Below are 12,265 nucleotides of genomic sequence, written 5' to 3' on the forward strand. Positions count from 1 at the left end.
TGAGAGCTGTGTCTGGGTTTGGGCACTAGAAAATTCCTGCTGAGGGCTGATGCTGTGGGACAGGCTCCTGTGGGACAGGCCTGGGCTCATCTTGGCTCCTCCTGCTCCCAGAAGCCCTTGGGTGAGGAGAAGGAGCTGGGAGGCTGTGTTCCTGCGTCTAGCTCCTCGCCTTCCAGCTGTCGTCTGTCAGCATCGCTTGCCCCTGGGAGCCAGGCAGCCTGAGGCTCTGGGCCTGACGGCTGAACCTGCCGGCGGCCCCCTTCTTATGACGCAGGGAAGCCCTGCCCTGTCGGGGCCTCTGGAGGGGGACGGGTCAGATGGCGAGAAGGCAAGCGGCCATGCGGGCTGCAGGTGCCCATGGACAGCCGTGCGGCCTGGTGGCGGCAGAGCACATGGGCAGGGTGTGTTCCTCGGTGTTTTCTGCTCACGAGTGTTGGGGGGATGTCGGGCAGGGCTGAGCACCCGGCCGGAGCAGTGCTGCCCAGAGGCCTGAGCGGAGACCGCTGCACTGGCTGTTTGCTGATTTCTTGCAGGCTTGAGTGTATGTCACCTTTTAACAAAGCTGAGTTGCTTGAAAGAACTGGAGGACCTCCTTCTTTTTGAAGGCATGTGCTAGAGACCTGACAACGTGGGTTTATCTGGTTGTCTTTTATTTGGAGCCCTGCACAGGGCGTCTGTTTGGTATGTCAGGGAGAGCCTGGGTAAACAAGATGTGGTGCAGAGGTTCCCAGGCTGGGGGGGTCTCTCTCGAAGCGTGGTTCTCAGCCCACGTTTACCTTTGGCAGACGTGGAGGACCTGGTTCCACTTGCATGTCCACTGGGGCGATGGCTCTGATCTTACTCAGGAGGCAGCAGTGACACGCGTGTACTTGAGGGTCTGGGGGAGAGGATTGGGGTCCCTGAGGCTGTGGCCGAGACGCCGTGTGCATGGGGGTGGAGGACGCCTTGGCAAGAAGAGGTGTCCTTGTCACCTGTGGCTCTGTTTCTGTTCTCTGGGGGTCAGTGAGGGTGACACTGAGGCTGGAGGTCTCACTGGCGTTGTCTTGGCCCCAGGAGCTTTGGGGTGCGGGCAGGGTGGAGGTCCGCTTTCCGCGCCCATCAGCCGGCAGCTCTTCTTTAGAAATGTTTGTTTGTTTACCTGTCCTGGGCCTCAGGGTGTTTCCTGTGGGCTCTTTCGTTGTGGCAGGCACCATCTAGTTCCCTGATCAGAGATCGAACCCAGGCCCCCTGCATTGGGAGTGCGGAGTCTCAGTCACTGGACCACCAGGAAGGTTGCTGTCAGCGGTTTTAAGTGCTGTGTCTCCCTTGTGCCAAAGAACTCGTCTCCTTAGGTCTTGGAGAGGCAGCAACTTCAGGGGAGTCCGAGTGACTGTGAAGAGTGTCAGGCCTCACGTCTTAGCTTTCTGCCCCGTGGAGACGAGAGGGCCTGAGAGGTGCTGTGTGCACCATCATGGGGTTTTGTGCTGGGAGCCAGGGCCACGTCCGTGCTGGGGGGTGTGGGCTCTGCCTGCTGTTGAGATGTGATTTCATCTGGAGGCAGTATGAACAACAGCACAACGTGTGTGGCGAGGGCGGGGCAGGCCCCCTGGATTAAGAGATTTCTGGCTCCTGCTGACAGAGGCTTTGTTAATGAGTGTGAGAACTGTCACTATTTTTACTGCCTTCCCGATAGGCCGCCTGGCACGGCGCCCGGGGGTGAACCTGCAGCGAGAATGGGGCAGCTCCACCCTGTGTGCCGGGCACATGTGGGGCGGCTCTCACCCGGGGACGGCAGGCGTGCCCGGGGGCCATGCCGCCCACCTGAGGCCAAGGCGGCAGCAGCCTCCTGCCTCCTGGGGTGCGTCGGTGCTCTTCTGGCCTCAGAGCAGGTGATGCTTGTCCACCTGAGGGTAGCTCTGTGACGTTTGTGTCCCCTCGTTTTCACAGGGATCTGAGAACCTTCTGAAATTTATCGCAGAATGTTGTCGGGGTCGGGGGAAATTCATCACACAATAATAAAGGTGGCAGGTACCGGATTTTGAGGTTTTCTGGAGAGCTCCTCAAAGAAGGCTTCTAACCTGAAATGTTCATGTGCTTCTGCTCTAGAACCTCGAAGCCTTTTGCCTTTTTATACTTAACTAACTGTTGTAAGAGGCCTTATTAGTCTCATTTTATTTACTTTGTTCACACAAGTGTTTACGGAGGGCCTGCTGTGTGCCAGGCAGCATTCAGGGCACGGGGGCAAGACACCTGTGTCCTCAGAAGGTGTCCAGTTCGTTGGGAAGCAGATGACCGTATCAAATCCGACGTCAGGTCATGGGAAGGACTGAAGAAGATGAGGGCAGGAGGGGACTCCAGACTTACATGGGTCTGTTAGATGGGGGTTGGGGAGAGCCTCTCTGAGGAGGTGACACTGAGCAGAGACCCCGGGCAGGAGAGGTCTGGGCGGAGGGAACGGAACTGTGGAGCCCCAAGGCCACGGCTGGGGTGTTGGGAATGGAGGCTGGGCCCCGAGGTGGGAAGGGGCTTGGAGCCCAGGGTGTGAGCAAGGGCTTCGGGAGCCTGGGACCACCTGGACTCCCCTGGAGGATGATGCTGGGCCTGCGAAGGGACTGCCAGTGTGCGCAGAGCGGAGGCGGGTGCCCCCTCCTTCAAGAGGAGGCCAGGGCATGGGGCAGCAGGTCTAATTTCAGAGGTAGGCCTCCGAGTCGTCCCCTTGTACCTGCGGCGCGCTCCCTTCGTGATGAGACCTGCTGTCCCGGAGGCAGTGCTGAAGTTCAGCTCCCCCCTCCCCCAGCACTTTCTCCCCTCCCGCGCAGTCATTCCTCTTGCAGAATCTCTCCCTGATCAGAGGTTCCGGGAATGTGGGATGGAGGGGTTGGGCCCGAAGGTCAGCCCCAGGATGAGGACCCGGGGCTTGATAACAAGTTTATGACTGGGCTGGGAGCGCTGTGTTTCCTGACAGCGAGTCCTGCCCGGCAGGCTCACCCTCTGTCCTCACCCCGACATCCTGAGTGGCAGCGCAGGTCTGGCCGGAGCTTCAGACAGTCAGGAGCTCAAGAGGGCCTCTCGATTTCCCCTCCCCGCATGAGCGTTTCCCAGCTGTCCTCAGGGCACAGACCCATAGCTTACGAGCGCCTGACTTGGTGAGCTTCAGTCCAGAAGGACTCTCGCTCATAGCGGCGCCCGTGCCCTGGGCTGCCAGGGGCAGTGTGTGGTGTCCCCCGACTTCCCTCGCTGCACTGGCCCCACTTGTCACCACGCACCAGCGGTGGCTGTCTCACCATTTATGTCTGCCTGTCTGCTTTTTGATGGAGAACGATCGTGCAGATGAGACTGCAGGGGAAGTTGGTGGGGTGATCGCAGGCCTTCCAAGAGCAGTTAATAGGTTAAAGGTGCAGTGTCTCTTAAATCCAAGCACTCACCTGGAGTCCACCTGGGCCAGAGAGACAAGCTGGAGGAGGCAGAGGCGGCAGGGAGGAGAGGAAGGATGAGAAACAAGTGTGTGTCACACATGACCAACCGGGGGGACAGCACCCCACGGGCCGGAGACCGACTCTTAAGGGGAGTGCTGAAAAACACAATTTTCATCTTAAGTGGGGCTGAAAAAGCTCCTTCAGGGGTCCGTGATGAAAACTCATTGAGAAGCAGTGCTCTGTACCGGGGAGCTGTGGGCCAGGCCGAGTTGGGCTGTCTGCCTCTAGGGGCTGACCTGTACACTACCGTGCGAGGGAGCAGTCCTTGCTTAGGCAGATGTTACAACTAGGGACAGGCAAGACCAGGCCCCTGCCACCTTCCCCGAAGACCTGTGGTCCCGGAGCTTTAGAAGGACCCAGGGTCCTGGTGGCAAGTGACCCTTATCAGCCTTGTCACGTGTCACCCGTGCAGCGGGGCCTCCCTTGTCCTGGCTCCCGCTGTCCCCTCTCTGAGCAGCTGGACAGGTAGCGCTGAGCAGACACAGTGTCTTTACGGGGCTGATCTTGGCATCAGAAGGGTTGGAGCAGGGGCTCCCCTGGCGGTCTAGCAGTTAAGACGCTGAGCTTCCACGGCAGGTGGCATGAGTTCAATCCCTGGTTAGGGAACTACAGTCTCGTAAGCTGTGTGGCGCAGCCAAAGATTAGAAAACAGAATAGTGGAAATAGTAATGGCTGGTGGAGATCTTGCCTGTCCCGCCCTGCTCCAGCCTTAAGGAGAGCTGGGGCAGGCAGACTGAGCCTCATCCGGGTGGAGAGCTCTGCCTGCAGGGGATGAGGCCTTTGGAGCGGGGCGCTGGGGCCAGCCTGCCCCCGCCCCCCCGCGGTCTGGACGTGCGGTCAGGTGAGCTGCGTGGTTGCTCACATGCAGCGGCCCAGCGGGGCGGGGTGCCATTGGTTGAGCGAGACCAGCAGGCAGGCTAGTGGCTTTGATGTGGCCCCTGCGTGTGTGTGTGTGTTGGGGGGTGGCAGGCGTATTACAGGAACAGGCAGCTGAGCATCGTCATCTCTTACCCAAGATGTTCTTGGAAATGCTCTTGTTCTGAGTGAGAGTTAGGAAACGGCCTTCTATTTTAGGAGCTTGGTGTGTATCACGCGTTGATTCGCTCGTGGTACTCATGTGTGCCTCTGGGCCCTTCGGAAGGGTCCTGTTGGTAGAGGAGAGACCCACGGTGGTGGGAGGGCGTGAGGAGGCTGGCCCTGCGCCGGGCAGCCTGCAGAGGAGCCCATGACTCAGGCGGCCCCCCTGGGTGTCCCAGGCTGGGCGTTCTTGGTACAGCGTGGAGGAAAAGATAGAGGGCAGGCCTGGTGCCCTGTAGGAGGACGGAAGTCTGGGGCCGCAGATGTCCTGGAGAGGTTTGGGGAACAGGAGTAGTTCTGATGGGGCTGGGATTGGGGAGGGGATGGAATGGGGTGCAGAGCAGGGGACCTGCGTGTTGTCCATCTCAGGTGATGTTTAGGATTCTGCGAGAATCCACGGCTTTCGTTACAGAGCTGTGGCCGAGGTGTCGTCAAGAGACGGCATGTTCCCAGTGCGCGGGCTGAGGAAGGAGCTGCCCCTAGTGGCTGCTCACGCGCTCTGCTTTCCTCTGTCTCTGGTGTCAACTGGCTCATTTTCTAGCAAAAAAAAAAAAATGGTGGGGGGGAAGCCGCCTTCTCTGGGGCAGGACTGAGACACAGGGCCTCCAGGTTCTCTGCTGCACCGGCCTCCAGCGGATGTCGCCCTTCTGGCCTGGAGCCCCGGAGCCCCCCGCAGGCAGACTTCCGGCGCTCTGGTGGGCTTCTCCATGGTCGGCAGCGGGCGGAGGGAGGGGCCCCGGGCCAGCTCACCAGCACGTGGGTGCAGCTCGCCCACCCGAGCTCTGCCATCTGTTCCCCCCCTGCCGCCTTAGAGACCTGCCGTGTGGGCTGCTGCTCCCTCGGCAGAGACCCTCGCCGCTCAGTCAGAGCCAGGCTCCACCCTCAAGATCTGGGACAGAACCCCAGAGGAGCCCAGACGTCCCAAGCTGTGACTGGAGGGCCCCGGGAGCTCCTCTGGGGGAAGTGCGCAGGGCTCGTCCCCTCTCTGCTCTGGCAGGGCGTGGGGGACGACTGCCTCTGGGCTGCCTGGCCAGGTGGCCTGTTCTTAAACCCAGTCAGGTGTTACCGCATCTGTAGGCTCAGCTGAAAGGGTCGCTGCTCCCCAGCCCAGGGCTCAGTCGGCCTGTTCAATGAGCAGCAGGTGTGACCTGAACTCTGCTGGGCTGCCTGCCCTCCAGGCCTGTGGAAGGACGGGGAGGCGGGACGGTGACCCCGACGTGGCTGAGGCAGCGTGGAGAGCGGGAAATAAAGGCCCCATGCTGTCTGGGAGGGGTGACGGGGGTGTCCGGGGGCAGGGCGGGGTGAGAACAGAACCTGAGCACGGGCATCACCGGAGAAGCCCGCTTCTCACCCTGCGGGCCACGCCGTGTACCAGGCGGGCGCCCTGCAGACCCTGCTGGGCCTGTGCCTCCCGCGGCAGCCTTGTTCCCGGACCCCGCGGGCCTGCTTCTCCCCCAGGTCAGAGCGCGGGGCCGAGAGCAGGCCCCGGGGGAGCCAGTCCCCTTGTCCCGGGACCCCGCGGGCCTGCTTCTCCCCCAGGTCAGCGTGCAGGGCTGAGAGTGGGCCTCCAGGGAGTCTGTCCTCCACGGGAGCCCGTCCCTTTGCTCCCGGGACACCGCGGGCCTGCTTTTCCCCCAGGTCTGTGTGGCGTGGAGAGGCTGTGGTGGCGGCCGTGCTCACTTCTGTCTACACATTTCCTTCTCCCTGCAGGCCTCTGGCTGTACCTGGCAGGGAGCAGCCTGCCCTGTCTCACGTTGATTGGCTCTCCTAATTTTGGGTACAGGTCGGTTCACCGGGACCTGGAGGCCCAGATTGCCATCGTAACGGAGAGCCGGGCCCTGCAGCAGCAGTTTCACCAGGTTGGTTGGGGTTGTGGGGCTGTGGGGGTGTAGTCGGGTGCCTGGTTCCTGGGGGCTGCCTCCTTCCACTGTCTCCTGCTGGGGTCCGAGGGTGGGAAATAACTGGGGTCCTCTCGCGTGTGCTGGTGGCCGGTCCCGAGGGAGGCCTTCTGCACCCCTCTGCCTGCAGCCTGGGGCCTGCCCTGGCCTGGTGGGCACTCTCCCCTGGGTCTCGGGGCGCGTTGTCTTCTCCTGCATGGGCAGAGAATGCTTTGTTCTCACGGGGATGTAAATATGGCAGTGGTCCCAACCTCTTCTGAGATGGCGGATCAGCTCCTGGGGTAGGAGCCAGGGTCACACAGGACCCGCGCCCAGGTCTGTTAGGGAGCAGCTTTGGGTGGCCGGGGTCACTTCTGATGAAGACCCTCCCCCAGAGGTGCTTCAGAGTCAGGGCAGGGAGAGACAGGAGGTGGGGTTGCCCCCCAGGCAGAAGGGGCACATGGGAGGCAGGGTCTCTGCAAGTGGAGACAGAAGCTGGCAAAAAGAACCAACCCTTAGAGTGACCTCAGAGGCCGTGCAGACAGAGGTGGTCTGTGCGGAGCTGCGCCGTGGCCAGGACTCGGACTGTCCGGGGCCCAGACGGCTGTGCCCTTGAGTCTGCACGATGATCCTTTTGCGCTGAGAACTTCGATTCTCTTTATTTTCCTTCAGGTTGTTTCACTGGGTAGTGATCTGGTTTGGGATTGACTCTGCAGGAAGTGGTGGAGGGACTGCTTGGAGGTGTGCCTGGCCAGGAGTGGGGTTCCGAGTGGTGCTTTGTAGGCGCTGGTGGTGGGCGGGGCCCCGTGGAGGCTGGTGTGCCACCTGCCCCCGCCTGTGTCAGGGGATGGCGGTGGGGCAGGGCGGGCCTGTTTCCAAGGTGTCTTGGGATTTCTGCATGGTTTTTGTCACACTTGCAGTAGGATTTCTCTCCTTGCAGTTGTGAGAGGGGGCGGCAGCCATTTTTGAGAGCGAGGGGGCAGGGGCGGGGTGGTCCTGAGAGAGAACCTAATGCTCTTGGTCTGGCTCGGCAAGCATGTTGTGTGGTCCAGCGAGGACCTCCCGCTCCCCTGGGAAGAGACTCCCCCGCGTGGCTCACAGGACCGCAGGCCTTTCTCCCGAGCTGGGGCTGGAGAGTCAGTCACGGGGCACGGGACCCCCCAGCCCCTCCTGTTGGCCCTAGGGGCCCTCGGTCAGGTGCGGGGTGGGCGGGGAGAGCTCCGGGCTCCCGGGGACAGGAAGGCAGCTCTGGTTCCCAGAGGGGCAGCGGTCTCGGCCTCCTTCCACGATGGTGGTCTTCCCATTTAAAGTCAAGGATAAGTGCAGATGAATTCTTTCTGCATCTGTGTGCATCTTTGTGTTTGATCGCCTGCAGCAGTGCTGGTGGACTTTCGGGAATGCGAGCACCGCACCTGTGCATGTGAAGCCCGGGTGACCCTTCGGCTTCATGAATTTATGACCTTTATGACAAAGCCTCTCCAGGGGAGGTGCCAGCCTCCCTCCTGAGTCATGGAAGCCTGGATAACACCCCCGGAGGCCAGCCCTCAGAAGTGCAGCGGCTGTGTTAAGCCTTTATCCTTGTGTTTGGGAATTACTCTTGCGAAATCCTTGGAGCCTTTGTTGATGGACGAGGAAATGGTAACTGCCTGGTTCCCCGGGATCTGCCTCCTGTGATCTGGGAATCTTGTCAGTGCCTGAGCGGGCCCTGGTGCCGGGAAGGGCCTCACCGGGGCCGAGGGGAAGTGGCAGCGGTCGGGCTCCGGGCGGCCAGCGGGAGACTCTAATCTGCTCAGCAGATCACAGATGCTATGGTCAGGCTTCCAGCAAACCCCCGCCGAGGTTCCAGCAGGGGCTGGCCGGCCTCAGGGCGCTGGGGCGAGAGGAGCGGGGCCTCTCGCATACCTCCGCCCTGGCTTCTGAGAGCCGGGTTTCCCAGACGGTAGAGGGGTCAGGGTGCACCTGGCCCCAGGATCAGGGCTTTGTGGGCCTTGGCTGATTTGGGGGAGCAAGTCTGTGCCCAGAGTCCTGGTGCTAGCCGCTCTCCCCCCAACTCCCCGAGTAGGGGAACTGAACCCACATCCTGAATCTTGAGAAAAGCTGGGCCGCTTGTGGTCAGGAGCTGCTTCCCCAAATGACATATTTGGGATATTTTCTTTTTCTTCCCAAACCTGGGTCCCAGGGGCTTTTGTTGGTGGGAGGGTGGCAGTCTGTGCCAGTGCAGCCCTTCCATTCTTTAGAAGCACGCAGACTTCTCTGCTTTTAACATGCAGAAAGGCATTTCTGGATAACTCCACCTATGTGCTTACACACTGGGACGACAGCCACCCTCTGGAGAGGCCCATGTGAGGCCTGATCCTGGGACTGCCCAGCCGCACAGCCTCCCCAGAGCCCAGAAAGTCCCTAAAACCCCACTGCCCGGGGCCCTGCCGTCAGAAGCCGCCTCTGGAGTCCTCCTGGGGTCCCAGGGAAGGGCCCTGTCCATGTCTCCCTGGGCACCGGAGTGGGAAGATATTTTTATCCAAATCCAAAGTCCCTCCCTTCACTTAGTACGTACAGTAAAAACTGAAAGCTTCCTGGTTTTGTTCGGGGAGCACGGTTCACCACTTGTGACCTAGGGAAGCCTCCCTTGAACAGCATTGTGACCCCAAGCAGCTGACTTCCTTCTCCATCCCCATGCGGAGTCTGTGAGGAAACTTAAAGTGTTTCTGGTAATTTAATTGAGATCTTGGCTGCGTATTCATTGGAAAAACATAAAGCTGGAGCCGGGTCTGTGGAGACCGCCGCAAAGCAGTCCCTGGAGACCAAGGCTGGCTCCTCCGTCAGGCCTGTCCAGCCGCGGTCAGTGGGCAGCACAGTCGGCTCAGATGCGAAGCGCCAGGGACCCTGGCCCCGGGGCCCGGCCCACGGGGGAGTGAGCACGCACTCTGCGCAGGAAGCCGTGAGGTCGGGCGCTAGATTTCCCCAGCCCTTGACGGGAAGAGGTGCGGACAGTCTGTCGTGTTCTGATGGCGCCGTGTCCTCCATGGCCCCCTCTCCCGTCCTCACTGGGTCACGGGTTGGCCAGGGACACAGCTTCCATTCCTGCCTCCCAGAGGAGAGTGTCCGGCTCCCAGCGGGTCGGGGGGCAGCACCCCGGCACCCCCCTGGGGCTCCTGGTGCCAGCGTGGATGGAGCGTCAGCACAGCCAGTGCTGAGGAAGCCTCACCGGGGCATGGTAGTCAGGGTTTCGCAGATGGAGGGACATGAGGCTCAGAGAGGGAAGTCACAGCTCCTGACTGCTGCCTCTGCCTTGGGAAAGCCTCGAGGGTGTCGTGTTTTAAGAGAGGCATTTTCTCCTCTCAAAGATTTTTTATTCATTCATTCCTTGTTGTCTGCTCTGGGTCTTCGTGCTGGATGTGGGCTTTCTGCGGTGTGCAAGGGGGAGCTGCTGTCCGCCGCTGTGGCTTCTCTGGTCATGGAGCACAGGTTCCAGGGCGTGGGCCTCGCTGCCCCGCGGCACGTGGGATCCTCCCAGACCAGGGGTCGAACCCACGGCCCCTGCACTGGCACATGGGCCACCAGAGCAGTCCTCTTCTCAAACACCATGTAAGACAAGGCTTATGTCAGCGTTTTTAAACTCACTTTTAAATATGAAAGTGATATTCTTTTACTTTAAAAATGGAGGAAAATTAGAAGACGCTGACCCTTTTGCCCAGAGATAGTCACTGAAATTGTTGCGATCGTTCCTAGCCAGTCTTGGTCTGTGGGCTTATGGAGAGTGTCACTTGTCTTTTTTCTTTTTAATGAAGTTAGGACTGTGTTTGTTGTGTACATTAATTCCCATGCAGTGTCTTGCACTCCATCTGGTGTGCCTTCCCATATCATTAAGTTGGTGTTTCTCCAGGGCAGGGTTAGCTTATGGTGAACGCTGGTGTGTCATCTGGGTTTATTATGTTTGATTAGTTGGTTGTTGGACATTTAGGTGATTTCCAGGTTTTCGCTATCATAAATGTTGGCATGATAAATGTGCGTATACAGAAATCTTAGTGCATAGTTATTTTCTTGGGATAAACTCTTGAAAACGGAGCTTTTCAGGGCTTTTGATAACCTGTTGCCAAGTTGCTCTCCAGACGGGGATCCGGCCCCCAGCTTTCCATCAGCCGTGTCTGGGAATGCCTGTTCCCTCTGCCTTCGTTAGCAGGGGCTGATGACGTTACAACTTTCTGCCAGTTTGAGAGAAGAAGAACTGTCTTGTTTAAAAAAGGACCTTCATTATTTTAATTGCACTGCCTCATTTAATGAGGATGCACTTTTTTTTTTTTTTGAGGATGCACTTTAAAATATTTCCTTCAGCTGTATTCCTTCAGCTCTAAATTGCCTGTCCCCCACGCATCTCGGTCTTCAAACTGTAGACACCCTGGCTTCCTAGCTTTCCGCAGGGATGTTTCACAGGGACGACCTGCGCCGGGGCCCCCGCGGAGCCCCAGGGCCGGCAGGCCGAGTGGTCGGTCCCGGAGCTGCCCCGTAACCCCTGGTTGTCCCTCTTCCGCAGGAGCAGGAGCAGCTCTACCGCAGGGCAGGTGTGGTGTCCTCTGCCACCTTTGAGCAGCCAAGCCGGCAGGTGAAGCTGTGGGTGAAGATGGTGACTCCGCTGATCAAGAACTTCTTCTGAGGACGGCAGGTACTGACCTGCGGTCACTAGGGGGCCACGGGCGGTCCTCTCAGCTGGGGTCCTGGGCCTCTTGCAGGGGCTCGGGAGCTCTCTGATCCTTCCTTGATTACCTGCCTGTCTGTGGGGCCTGGAGGCGGCCTTGGGGCCAGGGCCTCATGGCTGCTGGACACCGGGGTAGATTCTGTGCCCGCTGCCTGTCGCTGAGCACGGGGTTCTTAAGGCAGCGGGGGCGGAGGGGCAGCGCTCGTGGTGGGGACACCCGGGCTTGCTGCCTGGGCCGTGCAGGATGGACGGAGCCTCAGTCAGGCCTCGGGGCTGTGACCCCGTCTCCCTGGTGCTCCTGGGGTGCGCTGGCAGACTCGCGGTGCTCTCGGTGACTGGCAGCAGGACTCACCAGTCCATCCAGGAGCCTGCCGAGAGCACCTGAGGCCCCGGGCCACCAGCTGTGTCCCATGGGGACAAGAGGCAGCCTCGCATGGCCACCCCTGTGGCTGCCGTCAGGGGTGGGGTCTCTCCTGAGTGACCCTCTGGGTTCGGATCCCTTTAGACCCTGACCTGGCCCCAGGTGGATCAGTCTCCGGGGTGGGATGTTCTGGGTAAGACTCTGCTCGCCCAGCCCAGGCAGAGGGGCTTGTGGGGGAAAGAGAGTGAGGAGGTGGGAGGACAGGATGGAGGCTTGAGCGGCCGAGTGTGGTCCGCGTTGGCCCCATGTGTGGCCTGGGACCACGGTTCTCTCCTCAGTCTCACTTTGAAAGGTTGTATTTTATCAGTTCATTTTTTTCTAATCATTTTAATTACTTTATGCTTTATTCAGATAACACGAAAATTTAGAGAGTAGAAAGGTACTAAGAGGCTGAGCTGCGGCTGCCTTTCCTCCCCCCAGCCTGCCGCTTCTCTTCTGTCTGCTGCTGTTTCTCTCTACCCTGTGCTCCTCCCCTGCCCCCACGTCTCCGGGAGCAGATTTCAAACCTCCCAGCCCACTCCGCACATCTTCAGGTGCTTGAACCTCGGCCAGAGAGGAGGCCTCCCGGCACCAGGGCTTGGCAGCTCACCCCTGGCGGGGGCGGGGCGGGGAGTTGGGGGTAGGGGGAGACAAATAGGATTCCAGCCCTGCCGTGTCTCCCTCACGTGTCTCCCTGCCAAGGGCTGGCGGCTCCGGCAGTCACGTTCTTTGCACGTGGGTCTTGGGAGGCTGGGGCTCCGGG

General features: G+C 60.0%; 1 protein-coding gene across 5 annotated transcripts in view; it reads left to right on the forward strand.

Moving 5' to 3' along the window:
• Positions 1 to 12,265, forward strand: part of PGS1 (phosphatidylglycerophosphate synthase 1) — a 36,773-nt gene that overhangs the window by 20,802 nt on the left and 3,706 nt on the right. For 2 of the 5 annotated variants that reach the window (XM_043462285.1, XM_043462284.1), the window contains exons 8-9: positions 6,243 to 6,391; positions 10,941 to 11,069. In XM_043462285.1, the coding sequence (XP_043318220.1) occupies positions 6,243 to 6,391; positions 10,941 to 11,060 (269 nt within the window). In that variant the 3' untranslated portion in view covers positions 11,061 to 11,069. Of the gene's footprint in view, positions 1 to 6,242; positions 6,392 to 10,940; positions 11,070 to 12,265 lie in introns of those variants that run through there. The other 3 variants (XR_006268390.1, XR_006268388.1, XM_043462293.1) reach the window with 2 other exon arrangements.

The sequence above is a fragment of the Cervus canadensis genome, chromosome 1, assembly GCF_019320065.1.
Source record: "Cervus canadensis isolate Bull #8, Minnesota chromosome 1, ASM1932006v1, whole genome shotgun sequence".
Classification (NCBI taxonomy): domain Eukaryota; kingdom Metazoa; phylum Chordata; class Mammalia; order Artiodactyla; family Cervidae; genus Cervus; species Cervus canadensis.